General features: G+C 43.2%; 1 protein-coding gene across 1 annotated transcript in view; it reads right to left on the bottom strand.

Annotated features, from left to right (window-relative positions):
- Positions 1–26,665, bottom strand: part of LOC140487119 (forkhead-associated domain-containing protein 1-like) — a 250,670-nt gene that overhangs the window by 6,157 nt on the left and 217,848 nt on the right. Inside the window, exons 28-31 of the mRNA XM_072586640.1 lie at positions 24,621–24,841; positions 20,199–20,367; positions 9,589–9,669; positions 3,758–3,898 (exon numbers count right to left, since the gene is read on the bottom strand). Of these exons, the coding sequence (XP_072442741.1) occupies positions 3,758–3,898; positions 9,589–9,669; positions 20,199–20,367; positions 24,621–24,841 (612 nt within the window). The remainder of the gene's footprint in view (positions 1–3,757; positions 3,899–9,588; positions 9,670–20,198; positions 20,368–24,620; positions 24,842–26,665) is intronic.

A 26,665-nucleotide genomic window follows, 5' to 3' on the forward strand; every position in this document is an offset into this window, starting at 1 on the left:
TTCCCTGATTCTGCATTCTCAAGCCATGTTCATTAGTCTATTTTGTGGTACGATAGATTTTGGACAAATTAGATAAAAACACGCTTTGATTATCTCTCTGTCTCTCTGTTACCTCTTCAAAAACTTAACTGAGTTCAGTTAGGTAAGATTTTTCTTTTTGAAATCCATTTGGACAATTCATTATTATAGTTTTACTTTTGAGATGTCTTTCTATTTCTCTCCTCTTGTAGGAATTCCATTATTTCTCCTCCTATGTGAAGCTGACTGATCTATAGTTTCTTAGTCAGGTTCTAACCTTCTGCTTAAACACAGAGAAACATTAGCTATCTGTCAATCTTCGGGAAGTATAACTTACTTGGATGAAGAGTTAAATATGTCCAGTAATATCATTGTTCTTTTCTCTCTAGATACTTTAAAACGCTTGGATGTGATCTGTCAGGACTTGATTATTTATTCCCTTAAAGATTGATTAGTTCATTTAATTTTTTAAAAATCAAAATGCAATTATCTTCTTTCTAAATATAGCATCTGAGGTCATGTCTGTATGTTCTGTTTCCTTGCTAATGAAAGACTGGATGTACCAGATTGGACGCACATAGACTAATTATTTCACCTAAATAAATTAAGAAGGACCTGGGGTCATGCCTTTAAAGTTTGTATGGGCAGAATGAGTGAACAGTGAACTAGTTGAACTAGCTCACAGCTCAGGAAATGAATACCAATTCTTTGAATTATGCCCATCTTTGGGGCACGGTGGCACAGTGGTTAGCACTGCTGCCTCACAATGCCAGAGACCTGGGTTCAATTCCCATCTTGGGCAACTGTCTGTGTGGAGTTTGCACATTCTCCCTGTGTCTGCAGGGGTTTCCTCCGGGTGCTCCGGTTTCCTCCCACAGTCCAAAGATGTGCAGGTTAGGTAAATTGGCTGTGCTAAATTGCCTGTAGTGGTAGGTGGGTTAGTCAGTGGTAAATGTAGGGGGGGGGTGGGTTGCTCTTCAGAGGGTCGGTGTGGACTTGTTAGGCCAGAGGGCCTGTTTCCACACTGTAGGGAATCTAATCTAACCTTGGATTGGTGCTGTTCCTGGCTGAGGTAGTGACCATCTCACAGAAATAGAATGTATCTTGTTAAATAAAGCAGGGTTAAAGTGCTCTCTTTGACTAGGTTTGACCACCGAAGGGTAGGGTGAAGGAGAAATGTTCATTTCCTCACCCTGCTAATCGGCCTGGTTTTTTAAATGTTGGTTTGTATCTTCCAGGATGCTGCATGGTGGATGGTTGCAGACTATGTTGTGATGTATAAGTCATCACAGCACATGTAGAGCTATCTGAGCTGACCTGTTTGTCTTTTCCTGAACATCATTTTGAATACCCCCCAAATGGCACATTCCTATCATTTTTCAAATTATACCAATAATTCCAGCAAACAGCTAACTAACTAGTTACTAACTGAGCAAAGTACCTGGATTAGAACTCTGATTCATTCGGAGTGCTGCAATTATTGAAAGCTATTGTTGCAGTCATATATACATGGTGGAAAGCAACTTCCCTTATTGAGCTCAATGAACCAGTTCCATTTTTCCTTTTCAGTCTGTCTCCCATGTTACAGTTGTTTTTTTGATCTAATCTTGCGGTTTCCTGTCAGACTGCCACACTTTATAAGATTTAGACATTTACAGAACCCTGCAGTGAACAATAAAACAGCACAGGCGATTTACACTCTCAGCTTAGCATCCGACTGCAGTTTGCCTGGTCTCCATGATCGTACTTGGCACATTATTAGATACATTTGCTGTTCTTTATGTTAAGACATGCTAGCTGGAGTTCAATTTAATATTGACTCGCTCGCATCTCAATTGATAATGGGTTGAGGGTCATAGGATGGGCGGAGGAAATTTCTCTTCAATGCCATGTGAATTGCACATTCTCCCAGCGTCTGCATGGGTTTCCTCCGGGTGCTCTGGTTTCCTCCCACAGTCCAAAGATGTGCAGATTTGGTGGATTGGCCATGGGAAATGCATTATTTAAGGGAAAGGATAAGGGCTGTGTCTGGGTGTGATGTTCTTTGGAGGGTCAGTGTGGACCCAATGGGTCGAATGGCCTGATTACACACTGTAGGGATTCTATGACTCTGTGAATGAGCCAATTCAGAACCAGCTCTGAAGCTGGGCTGAAATACTCACCAATTCATTCTAGTTCCCTCTAACATCTCCTTCCAAGGATGGCAATGAGGTGCCCTTTTGAGACTTGCTAATTAAAGTTTACTGGAAAATAAACTTGCTCAATACAAGGGGATGGGTTTAATTTTGTTTGTTTTATGGAGATAACACATTCTATCAATAGACAGCCAAAGGTCAGTCCTCCTCCTTAACAGCAATGGGATTTGAGCTTCCTTTGTTGGTTGTGGCCATGGCTGTTTTCCCATGTACACAATCGCTAAGTGCTCTGCCACTGGTGTAGGGCAGTAGGAAATTGTTAATGATGTTTCTAAATATTTATGTACAACTTAATCTGTAATTGTCACATCATCCTCCCTTTTAAAAACTTGTCTCAAGAAGCTGTGCTCTAGATGGCCTCAGGATTCATGTTGAAAATCAAATAGTTACCAATTAACTTAAATATTATTTTAAGACACAGTCTGGAAGAGAACTGGGCTAAGCAACAGAGATATACAATCAGCAACATCAAATATTACACTAACTGGCAATGAACTAAATAGTATGAAGGGGTTGGATTAACACAAGTTGAGATATAAACAAAATGCTCAAATTATCCCATCAATTCAAGACTACTTGTTCCTTTAGCTCCTTGACAGTACTGAGCTCATTAATTCCTCCCAGCCAATGCCATGAGTACCGACTGGAGTTCACAGCGAGTAATTAACGAGTGCAATGATGCCTTCAATTTATGACCTCAATGATTTTATGATAGGTGAACATATTGTTCCTGACGTGAGTTAAATGCTGATTGAAGCAAAGGGAATTGAACCTTCCACCTCAAGCATTCAGTGTTTGTATCAAAGTCTATATGGATATATATAGCACGGTTAGATGGAAAGATTAACTCCCACTGTAGTACTCTGAAAAATGTGGGGTGGCACGGTGGCTCAGTGGTTAGCACTGCTGCCTCACAGCACCAGGAACCTAGGTTCGATTCCAATATCAGGCGACTGTCTGTGTGGAGTTTGCACGTTCTCCCCGTGTCTGTGTGAGTTTGCTCCGGTTTCCTCCCACAGTCCAAAGATGTGCAGGTCAGGTGAACTGGCCATGCTAATTTGCCCACAGTGTTCAGATTTTCCCAGCTTGAAGTGAAGGCTCCTTTCCAAGCACTTGGTTGGGGAAAGCTTGTAGAATGAGTTTGGAGTAACTTTTATCCGGTTAGAATTTTATAGAATCCCTACAATGTGGAAACAGGCCCACATATGTGCATTCGTCAAGGGAAAATATAGGATAACAGCTTAGAGGGGTGGGTTAATCTTCGGAGGATCGGTGTGGACTTGTTGGGCCAAAGGGCCTGTTTCTACATTGTAGGGATTCTATAAAATTCTAACTGGATAAAAGTTACTCTGAACTCATTTTACAAGCTTTCCCCAACTAAGTGCTCGGAAAGGAGCCTTCACTTTCAGTTTGAGCTTCAACCTGGGAAAAGCTTAGACTTCATAAAACAGTTTAATTTTGCTGAGTTGTACGCATAGACTAACAGACAAACATTCAACCCTGCATTGAGTTTTCTGTAAATCTAGAATAAGGTGCCTACTTACCATCGAGTTCTGCAAGTTGACGAGCTGTGTGGTGGTGTCACACAGCTCCTGGTCCTGCTTCCTCAGCTCTCTCTTCAGAGTTTCGATCTCATAATCTTTCTTCTTCAGCTTCTCCTGCATCATCTTCTTCCGATACTCGGCCTGGAGCCAAGAACACAAACAAAGCCTGAAGGAGGACAGAAGTGCTCACTAAATGAATGTGCTGCATGATTTAGCCGACTTGACCAGGAAGAGCCCATTAGTCAAATTAGTTAGGGCAATTGCTCCGAATGACAACTGGCCCCTGACACTTTTGCCTGGGTAGGATCTAAGGTCAGTTCCTGGCCCAGGTGATGATGCAGGCAGCCCTGTTTGGAAAATGCACTCAGTGCTGTAGGTGGACAGATGTGCCCAGAGTGATGCTGGCTGAGGTTGGAATCAAATCCAATCAGGATACCTCCTCAGTCAAACAGTCCTCTCTGTTTCACCACATACACATGGTGAACGGGCATTTAAACCTGGTACATGTCCAATTTATCTGAGCTGAGTATGATTCTTAACCAGTCAAGATATATTCCATTGCCCATGTTAGCTGTCAAAAACTGTCGGTAATTGTGCTGGATTAAGCATAGGTTTGTCCTGTAGTACAATACCCTTTGAAAATTTGGGAGAGTCCAAACTCATTGCATACAGGATCCTTTCCAGCCATGAGACAGACATGAATGCAAATTAGCTTGCTGAGCTGGAAGATTTGCTTCCCATCTTCAAGCCAGCTTTAGCGCCCATATGTGTTAACAATTTTTGAGAAGATTTGTTTGCTCACTGAGCTGGGCTAGCTTACAAACTTATCATTATACCTGAGCTATAAATCTTAGAGTCATACAGTCATAGAAACGTTCAGCACGGAAACAGGCCCTTCGGTTCAACACGTCCATGCCGACCACATATCCCAATCTAATCTAGTCCCATTTGCCAGCACTTGGCACATATCCCTCTAAACCCATCCTATTCATATACCCATCCAGATACATTTTAAATGATGTAATTGTATCAGCCTCCACCATTTCCTCTGGTAGCTCATTCCATGCATGTACCACCCTCTGCGTGAAAACGTTTGCCCTTTAGGTCCCTTTGGTATCTTTCCCCTCTCACCCTAAACCTAGTTCTGGACTTCCCCACCCCAGAGAAAAGACTATCCAAGCTCCTTATGACTTTATAAACTTCTATGTGGTTACCCCTGAGCTTTCAACGCTCCAGGGAAAACAGCCCCAGCCTGTTCAGCCTCTCCCTATAGCTCAAATCCTCCAACTCTGGCAACATCCTTGTAAATTTTTTCTGAACCTTTTCAAGTTTCACAACAACCTTCCGATAGGAAGGAGACCAGAATTGCAAGCAATACTGCAAAAGTGGCCGAACCAACATCCTGTACAGCCGCAACATGACCTCCCAATTTATATACTCAATGCTCTGAACAATAAAGGAAAGCATACTAAATATTTTCTTCACTATCCTATCTACCTGCGACTCTACTTTCAAGTTGCTATGAACCTGCACTCCAAGGTCTCTTTGTTCAACAACACTCTCTAGAACCTTATCATTTCGTCCTGCTATGATTTGCTTTCCCAAAATGCAGCACCTCACATTTATCTAAATTTAATTCAATCTGTCACTCCTCAGCCCATTGGCCCATCTGGTCCAGATCCTGTTGTAATCTGAGGTAACCTTCTTTGCTGTCCACTACACCTCCAATTTTAGTGTCATCTGCAAACTTACTAACTGTACCTCCTATGTTCATATCCAAATCATTTATATTAATGACGAAAAATAATGGACTAGCACTTATCCTTGTGGCACTCCACTGGTCACAGGCCTCCAGTCTGAAAAGCAACCCTCCACCACCACCCTCTGTCTTCTACCTTTGAGCCAGTGCTGTATCCAAGTGGCTAGTTCTCCCTGTATTTCATGAGATCTAACTTTGCTAATCAGTCTCCCATGGGGAACCTTGTCGAACACCTTACTGAAGTCCATATAGATCACATCTACTGCTCTGCCCTCATCAATCCTTTTTGTTACTTTTTCAAAAATCTCAGTCAAGTTTGTGAGACATGATTTCCCACGCACAAAGCCATGTTGACTATCCCGAATCAGTCCTGGCTTTTCCAAATACATGTAAATCCTGTCCCTCAGGATTCCCTCCAACAACTTGCCCACCACTGGTGTCAGGCTCACTGATCTATAGTTCCCTGGCTTGTCCTTACTGCCTTTCGTAAACAGTGGCACCACGTTAGCTAACTTCCAGTTTTTTGGAACCTCACTTGTGACTATCGATGATAGAAATATCTCAGCAAGGGGCCCAGCAATCACTTCCCTAGCTTCCCACAGAGTTCTAGGGTACACCTGATCAGGTCCCATGGATTTATCCACCTTTATGCATTTCAAGACACTTCCTCCTCTGCAATATGGACACTTCACGATGCCACCATCTATTTTCCCACATTCTTTATCTTCCATGTCCTTCTCCACAGTAAACATTGATGCAAAATACTCGTTTAGTATTTCCCCCATCTCCTGTGGCTCCACACAAAGGTTGCCTTGCTGATCTTTGAGGGGCCCTATTCGCTCAATAGCTAACCTTTTGCCCTTAATGTATTTGTAAACCCCTTTTGGATTCTCCTTAACTCTATTTGACACAGCTATCTCATGTCCCCTTTTTGCCCTCCTGATTCACCTCTTAAGTATACTCCTACTGCCTTTATACTCTTCTAAGGCTTCACACAGTCGCTCCTGTCTGTACCTGACATATGTTTCCTTCTTTTTCTTAACCAAACCCTCAATTTCTCTCATCATCCCAGCATTCAGCCTTTCCTTTCACCCTGACAGGAATATACTTTCTCTGGATTCTCATTACCTCATTTCTGAAGGCTTCCCATTTTCCAACCGTCCCCTTACGTGCAAACATCTGCCCCCAATCAGCTTTTGAAAGTTCTTGCCTAACACCATTAAAATTAGCCTTACTCCAATTTTGAACTTCAACTTTTAGATCTGGTCTATCCTTTTCCATCACTATTTCAAAACTAATAGCATTATGGTTGCTGGCCCCAAAGTGCTCCCCCACTGACACTTCAGTCACCTGCCCTGCCTTATTTCCCGAGATTAGGTCAAGTTTTGCACCTTTTCTAATAGAACATCCGCATACTGAATCAGAAAGTTTTCTTGTACACACTTAACAAATTCATCTTCATCTAAATCCTTAACACTATGGCAGTCCCAATCTATGTTTGGAAAGTTAAAATCCCCCACCATAACCACCCTAGTATTCTTACAGATAGCTGAGATCTCCTTACACATCTTCTCAAAGACAGCCCAGCAGTCTTAGTTGGATTTGAAGCCCAGGGAAAGGTGGGTGAACATTATTTAAGTTACTCCATCACTCGTCACACTTTAACAAGTGTTTAACTTTAATGTTTAATCCAGTTGTTCCATTTTCATCAAGTGCCTTACCTAGGGGCACTCTCAGGGAGTGAAGGGACTTAGATCTGTCCCTGTGCTTAGCCATCGTGTACATTCCTGGGTCCAAACCTGTTACTGTGGTCAATTGTCAAGAGGAAGTAAAACACCTTCTTATGGAATACAAGGAAAAGAGACAACATGGCTAGCAGATCTGAAACTCCTTAAACCTCTCTGCTTCAGTAATGCACAGTGGTGCAGTGGTTAGCACTTCTGCCTCACGGCACCAAGGTCTTGGGTTCAATTCTAGCCTTGGGTCACTGGCTGTGTGGAGTTTGCACATCCTCCCTCTGGGTTTTTATCGTGCAGGTCAGGTGAATTGGCCATGCTAAATTGCCCATAGTGTTAGCATTAATCAGAGGGAAATAGGTCTGGGTGGGTTACTCTTTGGAGGGTCAGTGTTGACTTGTTGGGCCAAAGGGCCTGTTTCCACACTGTAAGGAACCTAATCTAATCTCATCATTCCTCCTTTAAAATACTCCGTAAAACCTATCCTCTTTGATCAAGGTTTTGATCTCCTGACTGAATATCACTGTGGCCTCAATACCTCAGTTCCTGTGAAGCTGCTGGGATGTTTACTTTATGAGAGGTGCTCAGCAAATATAAATTGTTGGTGCTTTATTAAATAGTTTGTGTTCTACTGTTTCTGGGTGAATACTGGGGGATCGTTGACAGAGTGTATAAGGGAATGGCAATATCTGCATGAAAATATCTGACAACAAAGCAGACTTTGAATATCATGGAATAGTGACCCATTAGCAGGTGAAGGGGAAAGGATCTGCAAATTTCCTCAGAACCGGCTTAAATATATGTGACAAAATCACCTCTCAAACTGCAGAGATCAATATCTTACAGCAACATCAAAACTTGTATTTCCTGAGCACCTTTGACATACCAACATGTCACCTAGCACTTCAAAGGAATGTTATCAAACAAAATGTGACTCTGAGTCACCTAAGGAGACTTAGGGCGGAAGACTAAAAGATTTTTGTCAAAGAGACAGGTTTTAATGATCATCTTAAAGGCAGACAGGAAGAGAGGTCTAATGATTGGGAATTAGACAATTTTAGGTTTTTGCAGCAGTGATGGAGTGATTACATTCAGGAGTGTGCAAGAGGCTCGAATTGGATAAGTGTAGATATTTCAAAGGATTATAAGGGCTGGAAGTGATTACTGAACAGGGGGGAGGGTATTCTTTGCATAGTGAACATCACATACATCTCAGACTTGGCTGCTTCATCCACAAGCAACCCTTGCTTCATGGTTCCAGTCTTTACACCTCACTTTCATTGTTGTTTTTAGTTGCTCTTGGATTGTGGGTATGGCTGGCATTATTGCCCATCCCTAATTATCCTTGAACAGAGTTGTTTTCTTGACCATTGAGAGGTTGACCACACTACTATGGATCTGGATCACATGCCTGCTGGTATGGGTGAGAATGGCAAATTTACCCTGAAAAGGAACTTTGTGAACCCAATATCTTGTTAAGGCAACCCCGTGGTTTTATGACCATTATTAAGAAGTGTAGCATTTCATTCAGATGTTTTCTAACTAAATTAATTGAATTTATTGAATGTTAAATGAATATTATCCCATGAATAATTCTAATCCAATTCCTCTCTCTCTGATTGGATCTGAGTTATACCATTCCCGGCATTATCCTTTATTTACCTGGAAGAACAGCATCTTATTTTTCGCTTGGGAACTCTACAGCCTTCTGGATTCAATATCGTGTTCAACAATTTTAGGGTTTGAGGAACCTTCTCCCATGTCCTTACCCCAACCCTGACACACCAGGCCTTGTAAACCAGCTCTGGTGAAGAGTCATCTAGACTCGAAACGTTAGCTTGCTCTCTCTACAGATCCTGCCCCAGCTGCTGTGATCTCCATCGTTGTTTGTTTTCAGGCCTTGGTATCACCTGGTTTGCACTAGACAGACCCATTGTTAGCCACCAACATTTCACACTAGCAGCCATTCATTCTCCTAGGCTGACCATTACCCACTCCGTTGTTTTTCCAACTGCCCTTCTCTCTGTCTTTGGGCTCCATGTCCAGGTATTATTTACTCCTTACCCCCTACCCCACACCTTATCTCCTACATAAAAAATGTCTTTCTAGCTACCATCAGTTCTGAAGAAGGGTCACCAGACCTGAAACGTTAACTCTGACTTCTCTCCACAGACACTGCCAGACTTGCTGAGATTTTCCAGCAATTCAGTCTTTATTCTTTCACTTACTGGCCGGATTTCAGCACTTTTGACATGGGGTGGGTGAGATTAAAATGAGTCTCATGATGGACAGTTATGATTGCAGCCTGATGGATTGGCTTGGTCCAAATCCCTTACTTTGCCGTGAATATCCTCCTTCGTGCAGCTGTGAGATGGGCACTTTGTAGCTCTTCTCTCAATCTGCTCCAAATGAAACGTCTGCAGCAAACAGAAGGAATAAGGTCAGCTAAGGAGAGGTCTCAGTTTGTGTGAAATCTGGTGCCCTGCTGTCAATTTCACTGGTATTCTGAATTCAGCTTCTTTTTGACTGAACGTCTGTTCAAATTAATAAGCAAATAACTGAATATGAAATCTTACATTAACCATTGCAATTATATGCATACAAAACTAAGCAATAAACATAGAATGAGGCTATTCAGTTAATCAAATCTGCTCCACCATTCAATGAAATCTTCTTATCCAACACCACTTTCTTGCACTATCCATTGGTGTTTTTAAGATGTGGAAATCTGATTATCTCAGTTTTGAATGTACTCACTAACCAAGTTTCTACAACTCCCTGCAGCAGAGAATTCTACATAATTAGTGAAGGCAAATGGAGGGTTTGAGTTGTCAGGATACCTTTTTCACTCAAGCGGGTGAGGTTGAGAGGTGACTTATAGGGGTTTGATAAAATAGTGAGGAATATACATAAGGTGAATGGCAGGTGTCTTTGCCCTAGGATGGGGCATTTCAAGATTAGGGGTGTATTTTTTTAAGGTGAGAGGAGGAAGATTTGGAAAAGGCACAAGGGGCAATTTGTTTTTACACAGAGAGTTGTAGGAATGAACTTCCAGTGGAAGTGGTGGATGCAGCTACAGTTACAATGTTTAAAAGACATTTGGATAAGTTCATGAATAAGAAATGTTTGGACGGATATGGACCAAGTGCAGGCAAGTGGGACTAGTTAGTTTGGGATTATGGTCGTCATGGACTGGTTGGACCGACGATCTGTACTGTACGGCTCTATGACTCACAGTTCTAAATGGTCCACCCCTGATTGTATCATTACTTTTTTACAAGTTTACTTTGAATTAAGAAATGCCCCGTGAAATATTTAAGAGCCTTTTTTAATATAGCTTTACATGGAGTTAACCACAAAAAAAATTAAAATATTTATACTGAGTGCCTAATCCAATCATAGGGAGTCAAAGGTTTTTGGGGCAGGTAGAAATGTGGAATTTAAATCAAACAGATCAGCTGTGATCGCACTGATTCACAGAATGGGCTAGAAGGGCTGAATGGTCTATGCCTGCTCTCCATATTTCACATTAATCTGTGAGTATTTTAAGTAGCTAGAGACTTTAAAAAGTGAAACAAAACCGCTATTGTGAGCTTTTTGTAAAACTGAAATTGAATATTTACAAGCAATTAAAAGTGCTAATTCGAGCCACCTCAAAGAATCACAAATGAGCATAATTGAACCTTGCTGTGGTGATTAATTTGATCTGGGGTGTGGAAGCTTTTTGGGGGTGGGACCAGCTTCCATAGCAATGCTTTAACATTAGTGCAAAAGAATTAGGATACTGAATTTGCATCAGATGTAATTTGTATTTAAAATTCAACAACCTTTGGTTCTGCTTTGAATGGCTTTAGGTGAATTACTGGAAACACAACCAATGCAATAAGCTGAAGATCTGGTTAGGAATATGGGACTGGGATATCATAGCAATTAGAGAAACATGGCTCAGGGATGGACAGAACTGGCAGCTTAATGTTCCAGGATACAAATGCTACAGGAAGGACAGAAAGGGAGGCAAGAGAGGAGGGGGAGTGGCATTTTTGACAAGGAATAGCATTACAGCTGTGACTGAGGGGGGATATTCCCGGAAATACATCCAGGGAAGTTATTTGGGTGGAACTGAGAAATACGAAAGGAATGATCACCTTATTGGGATCGTATTATAGACCCTCTAATCGTCAGAGGCAAATTGAGAAACAAACTTGTAAGGAGATCTCAGCTATCTGTAAGAATAATAGGGTGGTTATGGTAGGGGATTTTAACTTTCCAAATATAGACTGGGACTGCCATAGTGTTAAAGGTTTAGATGGAAAGGAATTTGTTAAGTGCGTACAAGACAATCTTCTGATTCAGTATGTGGACGTACCTACTAGAGAAGGTGCAAAACCTGATCTACTCTTGGGAAATAAGGCAGGGCAGGTGACTGAGGTGTCAGTGGGGGAGCACTTTAGAGCCAGCGACCATAATTCTATTCGTTTTAAAATAATGATGGAAAAGGATAGACCAGATCTAAAAGTTGAAGTTCTAAATTGGAGAAAGGCCAATTTTGACGGTATTTGGCAAGAACTTTCAAAAGCTGATTGGAGGCAGATGTTCGCAGGCAAAGGGACGGCTGGAAAATGGGAAGCCTTCAGAAATGAGATAACAAGAATCAAGAGAAAGTATATTCCAGTCAGGGTGAAAGGAAAAGTTGGTAGGTATAGGGAATAATGGATGACTAAAGAAATTGAGGGTTTGGTTAAGAAAAAGAAGGAAGCATATGTCAGGTATAGACAGGATAGATCGAGTGAATCCTTAGAAGAGTATAAAGGAAGTAGGAGTATACTTAAGCGGGAAGTCAGGAGGGCAAAAAGGGGACATGAGATAGCTTCGGCAAATAGAATTAAGGAGAATCCAAAGGGTTTTTACAAATATATTAAGAACAAAAGGTTAACTAGGGAGAGAATAGGGCCCCTCAAAGATCAGGAATGCAGCCTTGGTGTGGAGCCGCAGAAAATGGGGGAGATACTAAATGAATATTTTGCATCAGTATTTACTGTGGAAAAGGATATGGAAGATATAGAATGTAGGGAAATAGATGGTGACATCTTACAAAACGTCCAGATTACAGAGGAGGAAGTGCTGGATGTCTTGAAATGGGTAAAGGTGGCTAAATCCCCAGGACCTGATCAGGTGTACCCGAGAACTCTGTGGGAAACTAGAGAAGTCATTGCTGGGCCTCTCACTGAGATATTTGTACCATCGATAGTCACAGGTGAGGTGCTGGAAGACTGGAGGTTGGCTAACGTGGTGCCACTGTGTAAGAAGGGTGGTAAGGACAAGCCAGGGAACTATAGACCAGTGAGCCTGACGTTGGTGGTGGGCAAGTTGTTGGAGGGAATCCTGAGGGACAGGATGTACATGTATTTGGAAAGGCAAGGACTGATTAGGGATAGTCAACATGGCTTTGTGCATGGGAAATCATGTCTCACAAACTTGATTGAATTTTTTGAAGAAATAACAAAGAGAATTGATGAGGGCAGAGCAGGCAGAGCAGTAGATGTGATCTATATGGACTTCAGTGAGGTGTTCGACAAGGTTCACCTGGGAGACTGATTAGCAAGGTTAGATCTCTTGGAATACAGGGGGAACTAGCCATTTGGATACAGAACTGGCTCAAAGGTAGAAGACAGAGGCTGGTGGTGGAGGGTTGTTTTTCAGACTGGAGGCCTGTGACGAGGGGAGTGCCACAAGGATCGGTGCTGGGTCCTCTACTTTTTGTCATTTACATAAATGATTTGGATGCGAGCATAAGAGGTACAGTTAGTAAGTTTGCAGATGACACCAAAATTGGAGGTGTAGTGGACAGCGAAGAAGGTGACCTCAGATTACAATGGGATCTTGATCAGATGGGCCAATGGGCTGAGAAGTGACAGTTTAATTCAGATAAATGCGAGGTGCTGCATTTTGGGAAAGCAAACCTTAGCAGGACTTATACATTTAATGGTAAGGTCCTAGGGAGCGTTGCTGCACAAAGAGACCTTGGAGTGCAGGTTCATAGCTCCTTGAAAGTGGAGTCGCAGGTAGATAGGATAGTGAAGAAGGCATTTGGTATGCTTTCCTTTATTGGTCAGAGTATTGAGTACAGGAGTTGGGAGGTCATATTGCGGCTGTACAGGACATTGGTTAGGCCACTGTTGGAATATTGCGTGCAATTCTGGTCTCCTTCCTATTGGAAGATGTTGTGAAACTCAAAAGGGTTCAGAAAAGATTTACAGGGTTGCCAGGGTTGGAGGATTTGGGCTATAGGGAGAAGCTGAACAGGCTGGGGCTGTATTCCCTGGAGTCTGAGGGGTGACCTTATAGAGGTTTACAAAATTATGAGGGGCATGGATAGGGTAAATAGGCAAAGTCTTTTCCCTGGGGTCCAGAACTAGAGGGCATAGGTTTAGGGTGAGAGGGGAAAGATATAAAAGAGACCTCAGGGGCAGAGGGTGGTACGTATATGGAATGAACTGCCAGAGGAAGTGGTGGAGGCTGGTACAATTGCAACATTTAAGGGGCATTTGGATGGGTATATAAATAGGAAGGGTTTGGAGGGATATGGGTCGGGTGCTGGCAGGTGGGACTAGATTGGGTTGGGATATCTGGTCAGCATGGACGGGTTGGACATGCTGTACATCTCTGTGACTCTATGACTCTATCTTCCTGAGATTTCAAGTAGTTTTGTATATGTGTTTGTGTGTTCGCTTGTGTGCATGTGCATGTGTGCTTGTATGTGTGTGTGTATGTATGTGTGGGTGTATCTGTGTGGGTCTGTGAGGGTGTGTGTGTGGGCGTTCAGTGTTTGTTTAATATATATTTTGTGTGTGTATGTGTGTTAAATGCATGCGTATTTTGAGTATTATGGTTTAGGGTGTGCTGAAGTATACATGTTTAGTGTGTGAGATCAGTATGCAGGTGTTTTGTATGCCTGTGTTCAATGTATGTTTGTGTTCAGTTTTTGCATGTGCATATGTTTTGTGTATCTATGTCTATATTGTGTGTACATTGTGTGGGTGGGTTGTGTATCTGTGATTCAACATCTGCTCAGAGTGTGTCTGCCTATACAGTGTATTCAGTGCTGGTTTAGACTGTGTTATTCTTAGCACCAGACCTCACTCATTACCTACATAGGGATATTCCAGTAAGTGTAAAACATTGGAACCAGGAGGAACAATTACTTTGAAATACTGAGGTTAATTGTAGCCTCTTGTGCTATCTGACCTATTAACTCAGTGAGGACAGAGGGTTAAACCTGGCCTGGTACTTTTCTGCTCTGTATAGCTTCGTAACAACTTGTCTGCTGCACCAAATGGTGACATGATTTAAGGAAAAAGATTGAATTTAATTTCTTGCAGATATGATATTCCAAAATTTCTTTGTAATTTCCAGAATATTCAAGACATAAACGAACTCCTAAAGTTACTTCTTGCAGCTGCAAAGATCAGCAGAGAGCAAAGAACTCCTTTCATACAATGAGATCTCAGCCCAGCTCCCAACACCCCACTCTGAACCAATTTGGCAGCTTCCATATCCAGTACTGGAGTTATAGAGTCATAGAGTTGTACAGCACAGAAACAAACTCTTTGGTCCAACTTGTGCATGCCGACCAGATATCCGAAATTAATAAAGCCCCATTTGCCAGCACTTGGCACATATCCACAGCTGAATCATTGTGTGGGTGGCACTTACTCTAACTCCATTTTAGTGGAGTTTCTTTAACCATTGATTGGAAATTAAGTCTTCTGGCTTTATGACTGAACTCCAAAATACATATGGCCAATGGGTGAATTGGCTCTGATACCCCCAAACTGCATGGGAAGATCCACACATGGCTGGATGGAGGTGCGGGCGGGCCCATCAGGGGAAAGTCACAAGCCCCCATCTACCCCTGAGCACAATGGAAGGTTGTGGTGCATTGTGGGAAAAGTTGTGGGGAAAGCTGGGAGTAGGCAGGGAGGGACAGAGAGAGAGAGAGAGAGGAAGGGGGTGGGGAGGGAGGAGAGATGGAGAGTGAGAAAGAGTGTGTGATGAGAGAGGGGGAAGGGAGGGGGTGTAGAGAAGAAAGGGGAGAAGGAGAGGAAGCATTTGGGGAGTGAGAGGAAGTGGGTGGGGAGGGAGGAGAATGTGAGAGAGAGGGACCGTGTTGAGAGAGGGAGGAGGGGAAGTCACGGGGAAGAGGGGAAGGGGAGAAAGGGAAGATGAAGGGGAGGGAGAGAGAAAGAAAGGAGGTGGGGAGGGAGGCGAGGGGGCCAGTGAAAGGGTGGTGAGAGCCCAGGGGAGGTGAGAAGGTGAAAGGGGAGAAGGAGAAGAGGAAAGGGATGGTGAGAGAGAGAAAGGGGGTAGGGAGGGAGGAGAGAGGGCAAGTCAGGGAGGTGTAGAGAGGAAAGGGAAAGGGAAGAGAAGGGGAGGGAGGGGGTGAAGAGAAGAGGGGGAGGGGGAAGGAGGGTAGGGGATGGGAGAAGGACAGCAGGGAAGAGAGATGGAGGGGATAGGGAGAGAGAAAGAGAGAGAGAGCTGGAGAGGGAGGGAAGGATAGGGAGGCGGAGGGGGAGAGGGATGGTGGTGTCTTGGGTGTGAGGCTGCAGAATGAGAGAGAGAACAGATGCAGGCAGGTGTTTGAGGGGGTAGCGTCAGAGGAGCTGCAGGTGAGGAGGAGGGCAAGAAAAGTAGGATAAAGGGACTGGAAAGGTGGGAGGAAGACAGGGAAGGGGACAGAGAGGCAGCTAAACAGAGACGTTGGTCCACAAATAGTGAAAACAGTCTGAAAGGGGAGAGTGGAGCTACAAAGGATGAACATGGTTTAAACATTTTCAACAAAGAAATGCTCACCTAATTGGTACCAGAAATACTGAGGTCATGAATACCCATAAGTTAGGGTGGAGTATCTGGAATCAATGCTGCAGGGAGTTTGGGAGCTATTATATGGGAGCAAATGTAGTGGATGATATTGAAATGGCTATTCTGTCAATTGTAGAAATTAATGTGAAACAGTTTTATTTAATTAAGATTTGCATTTATATGTTATCACACCTCAAAGTATCTTAGACATTATGAATTATTTGAGATATAGTGAATGTACCAGAGACAAAATGCTGTGATCTCTTTTTGCTGTGATCTCACCAGCAGGAAAGGTATGATGGCTTTTTGTGCATAGAGGTGTGTCAGTTATCTTTTCAAAAAATATATTGCTAACTTATGCCTGTTGTCTTGTGCCAACTTAAATACACTGTAACCCAGAAGTTAATGATTTCCTTGTCTGCTGTGGCTCTACGTTTAATGGAGTAGCGATAATTATTGGGATATTGATCTTTTTTCTAATTCTGCTTCTATGTGACTCTAAATCCCTGACAAATCCCTGACACAACAGAAATACAGAAGGTACTGTTATCAGGTGGCTCCATTACCTCATTAATTAATGAGTCTGAGAAAAGAGCCCCCGAAAATCATAAATTAGCCCCCAAAAATTGAGAAAATTTCAAGGAGAGTCCTCAAAATAAGTTTTGAACCCTGTCAGGTTAAGGTAAAGGTGCAGTCACCATGTCCCACTGTCTTATTAGAGAGACAATTGGTTGTGAGTTCAACTTGAGGATCACCCCACATCAGGCATGGAGTAATGGTGAGAAGGTGCTGATCATGGTGGTCCCAGCCAGTGTAAGAACTGAATGTGTGCTATTGCCATCATTCTGAATCACAAACCTACCGTCCAGCCATATCAGATAACCACCCAGCCTTGTCAGAGGACATATAGTCAACTAATGTAACAGCCTTTCGGTCAGCAGCAACAATGGAGCTTTTAGTCTGGTGACAGTTACCTTCAAGGGAGTACATTGACATTGGTTTGTTCTAGTGGCAAGAATTATTGGTCTAATTTATTTTTGTCTTTGGTAAATAACAAGCAAAGGAAATGATCTATGAGGGCAATTTGATTGTGGAAGGGATGAGGAACTGTAGGTAACATCACAATTGATCTGAGTGGTCATCAAACATTTGGATGTTTGACAAAGGCTGTTCCTTTGGACTCAGTTTCTCTGATCAAATATCCTTTTATTGTTGGCAATGAGCTGGTTGCTACAGTTCTGATTGGTCTGGAGTCCTAGATTTACTTGGCTGGTCTCTGTTGATCTCACTGATATCAATGAAGTTGGGGAGAAATACCAAATGTACTGTTTATCCTGGTGGAGTGGACAGCATTACAATCAGATTACAATCAGTTGCAGGTCGAGAGAGATTGCTGTGAGAGGGCAGCAGTCACTATTTGGGGTTTTCACGGAGAAAACCCCTGAATTGACATGGAGACAGGTTCCCTGTCCAGTTAAGGCTGGTAGTGGTCCAAAGGTATAAGACCAATTCAGAGGAGCAGCAGTTGGAAATGGAGGTTCGAACTTGGAGGTGCTCAGTCAACAGCTTTCTAGAAATCTTGAAGAGAATATAGTTCAAGAGGTAACACTTATTCTGACAATTCCTGACGAACGTATCCCATCAGTCACTGCATCAAAGGTCAGCTCAGCTTTCCTTTGTGTGAATCCAAGGGAAGCGATGGGACCAGACGGAGTACCAGGCTGTGCACTCACAGCATGCACAGATCAACTGGCAGAGGTCTTCTCGGACATCTTCAACCTCTCCCTGCAGCAGGCCACTGTCCCTGCCTGTTTCAAGAGGGCTACCGTCATCCCTATGCCTAAGAAGGCTCATGCAGCATGTCTCAATGACTACCACCCAGTGGTCCTAACTTCGGTGGTCATGAAGTGCTTTGAGAGGCTGGTCATGGCATTAATCAACTCCAGCCTCCCCACTACACTTGACCTACTCTAATTTGCCTATCGGACCAACACCATGTCAGATGCCATATCACTTGCCCTTCACTTCTCCCTAGAACATCTTGACACCAAGAATAGCTATGTAAGAATCCTACTCATTTGATGACAGTTCAGCCTTCAACACTATTATCCCCTCGAGACTGATCACTAAACTTAGTGATCTCAGACTAAGCCCCACTCTCTGCAACTGGATCCTCAGTTTCCTGACCCTCAGGCCACAATCAGTGAAGACTGGGGACAACATTTCATCCTCACTAACACTCAACACTGGAGCCCCCCAGGGGTGCGTACTCAGCCCCCTACTGTACTCACTGTATACCCATGACTAATGCCATTTACAAGTTTACTGATGACACCACCATAGTTGGTCAAATCTCGGATGGCAATGAAACAGCCTACAGATGGGAGGGGGAAGACCTGGGAAAATGGTGCACTGAGAACAACCTAGCTCTTAATGCCGGCAAAACCAAGGAATTCGTTATTGACTTTTGGCGGGATGTTACTCATGCCCCTCTACACATTAACAGCACAGAGGCGGAACGAGTGGACAGTGTCAAGCTCCTGGGAGTGGTCATCCATAACGAGCTCTCTTGGACTCTTTCATGTGGACGCATTGGTTATAAAGGCCCAACAACATCTTTTCTCCCTCAGACAGCTGAGGAAATTTGGCATGATGGCGAATACTCTTGCCAACTTTTACAGGTACGCCATCAAAAGCATTCTGTCTGGATGTATCACTACCTGGTATGGCAACTGTACCATTTAAGATTGGAGACAGTTACAGAGAGTGGTGAACTCGGCCCGGACAATCACAAAGGCCAACCTCCCATCTATAGAATCCATCTCCCAGGCCCGCTGTTAAGGAAAGGCTGCCAGCATTCTCAAAGATCCATCCCACCCTGGCAATGTTTTTCTACAACCTCTACCATCAAGAAGGTACAGAAGCCTGAACATAAGCACCAGCTGGTTTCGAAACAGTTTCTACCCTACTGTTGTTAGAATACTGAATGGACTCACAAACCCATAACATTCACCTGTACCTGTGTTTTTGTTTTGCTGAGGTTTACCTATTATTTACTCATCTATGCTACTTAACTCCATGGTCTGCCTGTATTGCTCGCAAGACAAAGCTTTTCACTGTGCCTCAATACAGGTGACAATAAATTCAATTAAGTCATTCAATTCATTCCTGCAGCTAGGACACCACCATCAGGATTCGGAGTCTGATGCAGGAGGCAGGAGAGTTGATCCTCTGTCCTGTTCCCAGGAACTCCTCTACCCCTGCCAGTTCAGGAAACTGAAGATAACGAAGTCCCTGATGACCCCAATCAGCTCGTTACCTTGTGGGAGCTGGTAGCTCTGCTGGGCCAGAGCACCCTCTGGTGAAAATGGCCAGAACTGTTAGCGAGTCACCACAGACATCGAACGCAGTATTTTTGAACTCCAAAAACCCCCATGTACCATCCAATGGGGACCCAAATATCCTGTTGATACTGACCAATTCACTGCCACAGAAGTCCATGGAGGCCAGGTCATTGAGTGTATTTAAGACAGAGATAGATAGGTTCTTCATTGTAAAGGGGATCAAGGGTTACGAGGCGAAAGTGGAGAATGGGGTTGAGAAATCTTTCAGCCATGATTGCAAGGCAGAGCAGACTCACTGGCCTAATTTCTGCTCCCGTGTCTTATGGTCTTATGGGCCAGCCAAGTGTGTAAAGTAAAAGCGAAACTTGAATTTATATAACACCTCTCACAACCTTGGGCAGCCCAAAGCATTTTTCAGGCCATGACGTCCCTTTGACATGCCATTGCTGTTGTAATGTGGGTGAGGAAAGGCAATGGAATCCATGCATCAGGAAAAGTTGGCCCCTAGACTATGATGGCAAGAATCAAGAGAAGAAAAACCAGAATTCAGATGGGGATTCTACCCTGAAATACAAACCTGCTGCAGCTTCTGTTTTTGATGCAGGCCTGCTGTCACTTGCTGCATTTTCTGCTTTTGACACTGAAGAAAATTTCTTTCTGAAAGGCAGGCGATGTGTTGACAACTAATCACATATCAGTGAGTTTGCTCTTTGGCTGACCTCCATTTTGAGGCCCCTTACCTTGTGCTGCTTAATGACTTTGTTGAGTCTCTTCTCTTGGTCGAGACGTGACTGCGTTCGCTCCAGGGACTCTCGAATCAGGTTGTTCTCCTCAATCTGTCGCTGTAGCTGCTCCTGCAAGCTCTCCACATTGGCTTGGCACTTGTGTCGAGTGACCTCTGACCGTCTGCTGACACCAAAGCGACAGGAGGGAAATGTAAGTAGTCTGGAGGTTAGCTGTTTGGAGAAGCTTTCCTTCTTATTCCAATTGGGAAACAGGTGTACAACTATGGACCTTCTTTCACCCGATGCCTGCACAAGTCATGGACAAGACTGAGAAAGGGAGCAAATGGAGTGTGAGGTAAATTAGAAAGAGCAGGTGAGGTAACACCAAGCTTGGCTTTTGAAGTCTAGGTTCTGGTGGCCCTGTTATAGGAAGCATATTATAAAGCTGCAGAGGGTTCGGAAGCGATTTAACAGGATGGTGCCAGGCATGGCAGGTTTGACTTAGAAGGAGAGGCTGGATGGATTGGGACTTTTTTCACTGGAGCATAGGAGGTTGAGGGGTGACCTTATGGAGGTTTATAAAACCATGAGGGGAGTGGATAGGGTGAATGGTAGGTGCCTTTTCCCTCGGGTGGGGCATTTTAAGACTAGGTGGCATATTTTTAGGGTCAGCGGAGAAAGATTTTAAAAAGACGAGGGCTAACAACACGTGTTTTTTATGGAATGAACTTTCAAAGGAAGTGGTAGATGCAGGTAGAATTACAAGATTTAAAAGACATTTGGATAAGTTCATGATTAAGAAATGTTTGTAGGGATATGGGCCAAGCGCAGGCAGGTGGGACTAGTTTAGTCTGGGATTATGGTCAGCATAGATTGGTTGGACCGAAGAGTCTGTTTCCATGCTGTATGACTCTATGATTATATAAGGAATAATTATATTGGGAGCTTGCAAATGAGGCTGCATTTCATCCAAGTTAGCAGAGCCTGGGAATTGCTTCTGAGCCTTCACCATTAGCAATGGCACAGAAAAATATTTCAATTCCATTGGTGACTCCTCAGATCCTGACGCAGTCTGAGTGTGTCAGTTATAAGGCCTGGACAAAATTAAAACTTGGGCTGATTAGTAGTTTGTAACACTCAAGTGCCAGGCAATGAGCATCTTCAACAAGAACTAATCCAACTATCGCTCCTTCACATTCAATTACAATAACGTGAGTGCGTTTTCCCACGTCTAACATCCTGTGGTCATTAGGTTTTTCTGCTATAGCGTGTGTTCTGTCAGCACAACTTAACTATAATGTGATTGACGAATTGTGGATGCTGTTTGGATAATGTGAACTTTCTATTGAATGGGTACAGCAATTTTCTATTAGCAATCTTCTACAGTGCAATATTCTATAGTGGTTTTCCATAGCGCGACTTTCTATAGTGCAAGGTTACAGATGAACACAACTGTTGTGTTATAGCAGAACGACCTGTACTGACCAGAAACTGAACATATATAATTTCCTGCTGATAGTCAATGGCTTAATCATCACTTAATGTCCCACTGTTAACATCTTGGTGGGGAGTGTCACTATTGATCAGAAACTGAACAGGATCAGCCCTATAAATATGGATTGCTGTGAATAATTTTTTTCCAGGGTGTACAAGGCTGTGTTCAAGCACAGCACTGTTTGGGATCTTATTTGGCATCTTCCTGTGATCAAAATAACCCAGAGAAAACACAGAAGTGCTAAATTTAAGATGGGGGTTGTGAAGGGTCAAAGTGATCTCGGGTCAGGCGTTGGAGGGGAAATGGGGATCCAAAAGATTGAAAGGACTTTTTTTATTCACTCACAGGACATCACTGGGTGGGCCAGCATTTATTATCCACTCTTAGTTGCTCTTGTGAAGGTGGTGGTAAGCTGCCTTCTGGAACCGCTGCAGTCCACCTGCTGTAGGTTGACCCACCATGCCCTTAGGGAGGGAATTCCAGGATTTTGACCCGGTGACAGTGGAGGGACAGCGATTTAATTCCAAGTCAGAAGGTGAGTTGGAGGGGGAATGGTTTGGAGAGAAAATTGCAAGTGACAGTATTCTCATGTATGTCCTGCTTTTGTCCTTCTCGATGCAAGTTGTTGAAGGTTTGGGAGGTGCTATCTGAGAATCTTTGGATTTTCTGCAGCGAATCTTGTAGGTAGTGCACACTGCTGCTACTGAGCATTGGTGGATGTGGTACCAATCATGTGGGCCGCTTTGGCCTAGATGGTGTCAAACTTCTTCAGCATTGTTGGAGCTGCACCCATCGAGGCAAGTGAATTCCATCACACTCCTGATAAAGTGAAGTTGCAGGTAGATAGGATAGTGAAGAAGGCATTTGTTTTGCTTTCCTTTATTGGTCAGTAAATTGAGTACAGGAGTTCAGAGGTCATATTTCAGCTGTACAGGACATTGGTTAGGCCACTTTTGGAATATTGTGTGCAATTCTGGTCTCCCTGAGACAGGATGTTTTGAAACTTGAAAAGGTTCAGAAAAGATTTACAAGGATGTTGCCAGGGTTGGAGGATTTGAGCTATAGGGAGAGGCTGAACAGGCTGGGGCTGTTTTACCTGGAGTGTCGGAGGCTGAGGGGTGACCTTATAGAGGTTTATAAAACCATGAGGGGCATGGACAGGGTAAATAAACAAGGTCTTTTCCCTTGGGTAGGAGAGTCCAGAACTGGAGGGCATAGGTTAATGGTGAGAAGGGAATAATGTAAAAGGGTCCTAAGGGGCAACCTTTTCATGCAGAGAGTGTTACGTGTATGGAATGAGCTGCCAGAGGAGGTGGTGGAAGCTGGTACAATTGCAACATTTAAAAGGCATTTAAAACATGGATAGGAAGGGTTTCAAGGGGAATGGGCCAAGTGTTGGCAAATGGGACTAGATTGGGTTGGGATATCTGATCAGCATGGACAGGTTGGACCGAAGCGTCTGTTTCCGTGTTGTACTCTATGACTCTATTTGTGCCTTGTAGATAGTGGACAGGCTTCGGAGAGTTAGGAGGTGAGCTACTCCCCTCAACATTCCTCGCCTCTGACCTGCTCTTGTGGACACTATGATTATGGCAAGTCCAGTTGAATTTCTAGTCAATGGTAACCCTGAGGATGTTGACAGTTCGTTGAGCGGCGGTGGTCATTGCCTGGTATTTGTTTGGTGTGAATGTTACTCTGTGTTTTTCTGGTAATTACAAGGATGGTGATAGATTAACATTGAGGAGTAAGGGAAGCAACTGTGTTTCACTTGGCCCATAAGCAGTGCTGGAAAAGCACCCGCTGACTGGATCTGACAAATTGGTCATCAAAAGATATATTGACAAAATACCATTAAAAATGCTGTTAGTTGAACAGAAAGATGCAGCAATTCACTAGGAGTGAATAAAATAAATTAGCAAAAGGCAGAAAACAATGAGTAATTGCTGGACAATTTAACTTTTGGGGACTAGTGCAGTAGATGGGAGCCAATGATTGGGATACTGGGGCATGGAATTGTGTCAATTAATTTTTACAATTTACAATTACATTTGTTGGTGACACCAAATTGGGGAAGGCAGTTGAATTGGAGAAACTCAGAGATTTCAAACAACATGAAGATACATTTTATATTGTTAGTAAAATGCCCTAAAGTGCTTTTTAGGAGCATTATCGAATATAATTTGCAGAGAATTGGGGTGGGGGAGGTGAGGTTGAGATGTTAGGACAGCTGACCGGAAAGCTTGACCACAAAGATTGGTTTTAAGGAATATCTTAGAAGAGGAGAGAGTGGAAGAAAGATGTAGGGAGAGTGTTCCAGAGCTTCAGGCCTTGATATGGCTACCAGTGGTTGAACAACTGAAACGGAGGATTATCATGAATAGGCAGGATTAAACAGTTGCAAAGATTGTGGGGCTAGAGGAGATTATAGAGAAAGGAAAAAGTGAGGACATTGAAGTACTGGAAATCAAGGATAAGAATTTTTAAATTGAGGCTTTGCTTAACAGAATACCAATGTCTATCAGCAATCTCCCAAGTGATGATGATGAAAAGATGACAGGTTAATAAAGAGAAGGTCAATGTTAGATAAAATGGTGCTGAATGGCGACTTCTGCACCTAAGAGTTTCTATGATTCTATGTTACTGCGTGTAGGAAGGAAAAATAAGCCGCATATGCATTTGGTGAAAAGTGAAATTGAAAAGATACCTGGCATCCCAGAAGACTTGACTCTAAACGTGTTATTGCAGCACAACAACCAACAAAGACAATGAAATATGGTTAAACAGAGTTCAAACAGTGAAATACAAATGCAAAAAGGTGATGGTGAAAATGTGCAATGCACTAGTTAGAAAGACCTCCAGCTTGGTTGCCAAGCCACAGGGAGACATTCAAACACGAGAAGCAGTGCACAGAAGCAAGTATTCGCTTAGATTCTTCCACCTACCTGAGCTGCTGCAGGTCATTCTCGTATTCCCCCAGCAATTCATCTTTCCTCTGTAGCTGACCCTTCAGCTGAGTAATTCGGCTGTTCACCAGCTCCAGGTTCCGATGCCGCACTTTCCCAAGCTTCACCCTCTCATCCCGTGGAACATGCTTCAAGGAGAGGGACCCCGAAAGTTCCTTCACACTGAGCAGGCTGGAAAGAGCCTTTATCAGGTCCAGATACTACATGATGGGAAAGAGAAAGACAAGAAATGGACCAGCATGCCCAGGAACACAAATGACAAAGAATCTAACGCACAGGTTTACAAAGTAATCAAGTAGACTGACTATTTCTTGTCATAGCCCTCAAAAGATTTGGAATGCAAAGAGAAGGGAGTAATGTGTTTGTTGTATCATACAGAGTCTTGCCGAATAGAAAACACTGGCCTTGGAAGAGATAACGCATAAGACCCCGCAGAATGGCACTAAAATCTTTAATTATAAGGAAGGGTCAGTAAATGTCATGGGTATTCCCATGCACTTCAAAACTTGGCAGATGGGTAAAGATGAAGGAATTTGACAGGTTAAATATGGAGAAGCTGTGGCTTCTAGTGGGGAATCTAGGACAAAAGCATAATCCTAAAATTAGAAATAGGCCATTCAAGAAGCACTTTTTCACACGCACAAAGGATAGATAGATAGATCCCCTACAGTATGGAATATCTTAGAAGAGGAGAGAGTGGAAGAAAGATGTAAGGTAGAGTGTTCCAGAGCTTCAGGCCTTGATATGGCTACCAGTGGTTGAACAACTGAAACGGAGGATTATCATGAATGGGTATCCCCTACAGTATGGAAACAGGCCCTTTGTCCCAACAAGTCCGAATTGTCGAAATTCTCTCCCCAGTTGTTGTTGCAGGGGGGGGGGGCAATTGAGATATTAATGGTGGAAGGTGAGACGTTTTTGTTAAGTAGAAGTGTCAAGGGAAACAGATCTCAGGTGAGTAAATGGAGTCGAAATTCAGGTTAAATAGGATTTTGTAGAATGGCAAAGCAGGCTTGTGGGGCTGAATGGTCTTCTCCTGTACACCATTACCACAATATCAGTAAAACTGAGGTAGGGATACAGCCACAACCAATGTGAAGGCTATCTTAACTAGATATTCCAGGGAATCCAGCAGCAATTCAGGTGAGGCTGAAAAAATAGACCAGAGTTGAGCAGTAACAATATGAGAATTTTCAAATTTTGTTTGATTCTTTTTTAGATCATTAAGGAAGTACAGGCAACTTCTTCACAGATAATTAACCATCCGGGGAAGACCAATGGTGGGACGGACAGATGCAGGCTTAATAGGGTGGCACGGTGGCTCAGTAGTTAGCACTGCTGCCTCACAGCACTAGGGACCCAGTTTTGATTCCAGCCTTGGGTGATTGTCTGTGTGGAGTTTGCATGTTCTCCCAGTATCTGTGTGGGTTTGCTCTAGGTGCTCCAGTTTCGTCCCACAAACCAAAGATGCACAAGTTAGATGAATTGGCCATGCTAAATTGCCCACAATGTTCAGGGACGTGTAGATTAGGGGCAGTAGTCAGTTGAAATGTAGAGTAGTAGGGAAATGGGTCTGGGTGGAATACTCTTTGGAGAGTCGGTACGGACTTGTTGGGCCAAATGGCCTGTTTCCATACTGTAGGATTCTATGATGCTCATGAAAAGTCTTCTCCCATTCTTCCAGTCAGAAATGCCCTGAATTTAAGAAAGAAATTTAAGGGCATTTTTCCTCAGACCTTGTGTGAAAATGTAATTTGTAGAATCATTGGGTATTCATGATGATATATTGTTGAAAATTGTTTTTGTAAATTTTGTAAATTTGAGGTTTTCTTGTTCCATGCTGTGGACAGCGGCTGTGATGTGGTTTGTGCATGGATTCTCTGTTTTCATGTCCTGAACCTTTTGGCTTAGTTGCTAATTATAACTAATGCAATGATTTTGCAATGGGCAAGACAAGGAGACAGAATTATTTCAGACAGTGTGGGGACTGAATCCACTCTGTGGCTGTTATTTTACAATACAAT

The sequence above is a fragment of the Chiloscyllium punctatum genome, chromosome 16, assembly GCF_047496795.1.
Source record: "Chiloscyllium punctatum isolate Juve2018m chromosome 16, sChiPun1.3, whole genome shotgun sequence".
Classification (NCBI taxonomy): domain Eukaryota; kingdom Metazoa; phylum Chordata; class Chondrichthyes; order Orectolobiformes; family Hemiscylliidae; genus Chiloscyllium; species Chiloscyllium punctatum.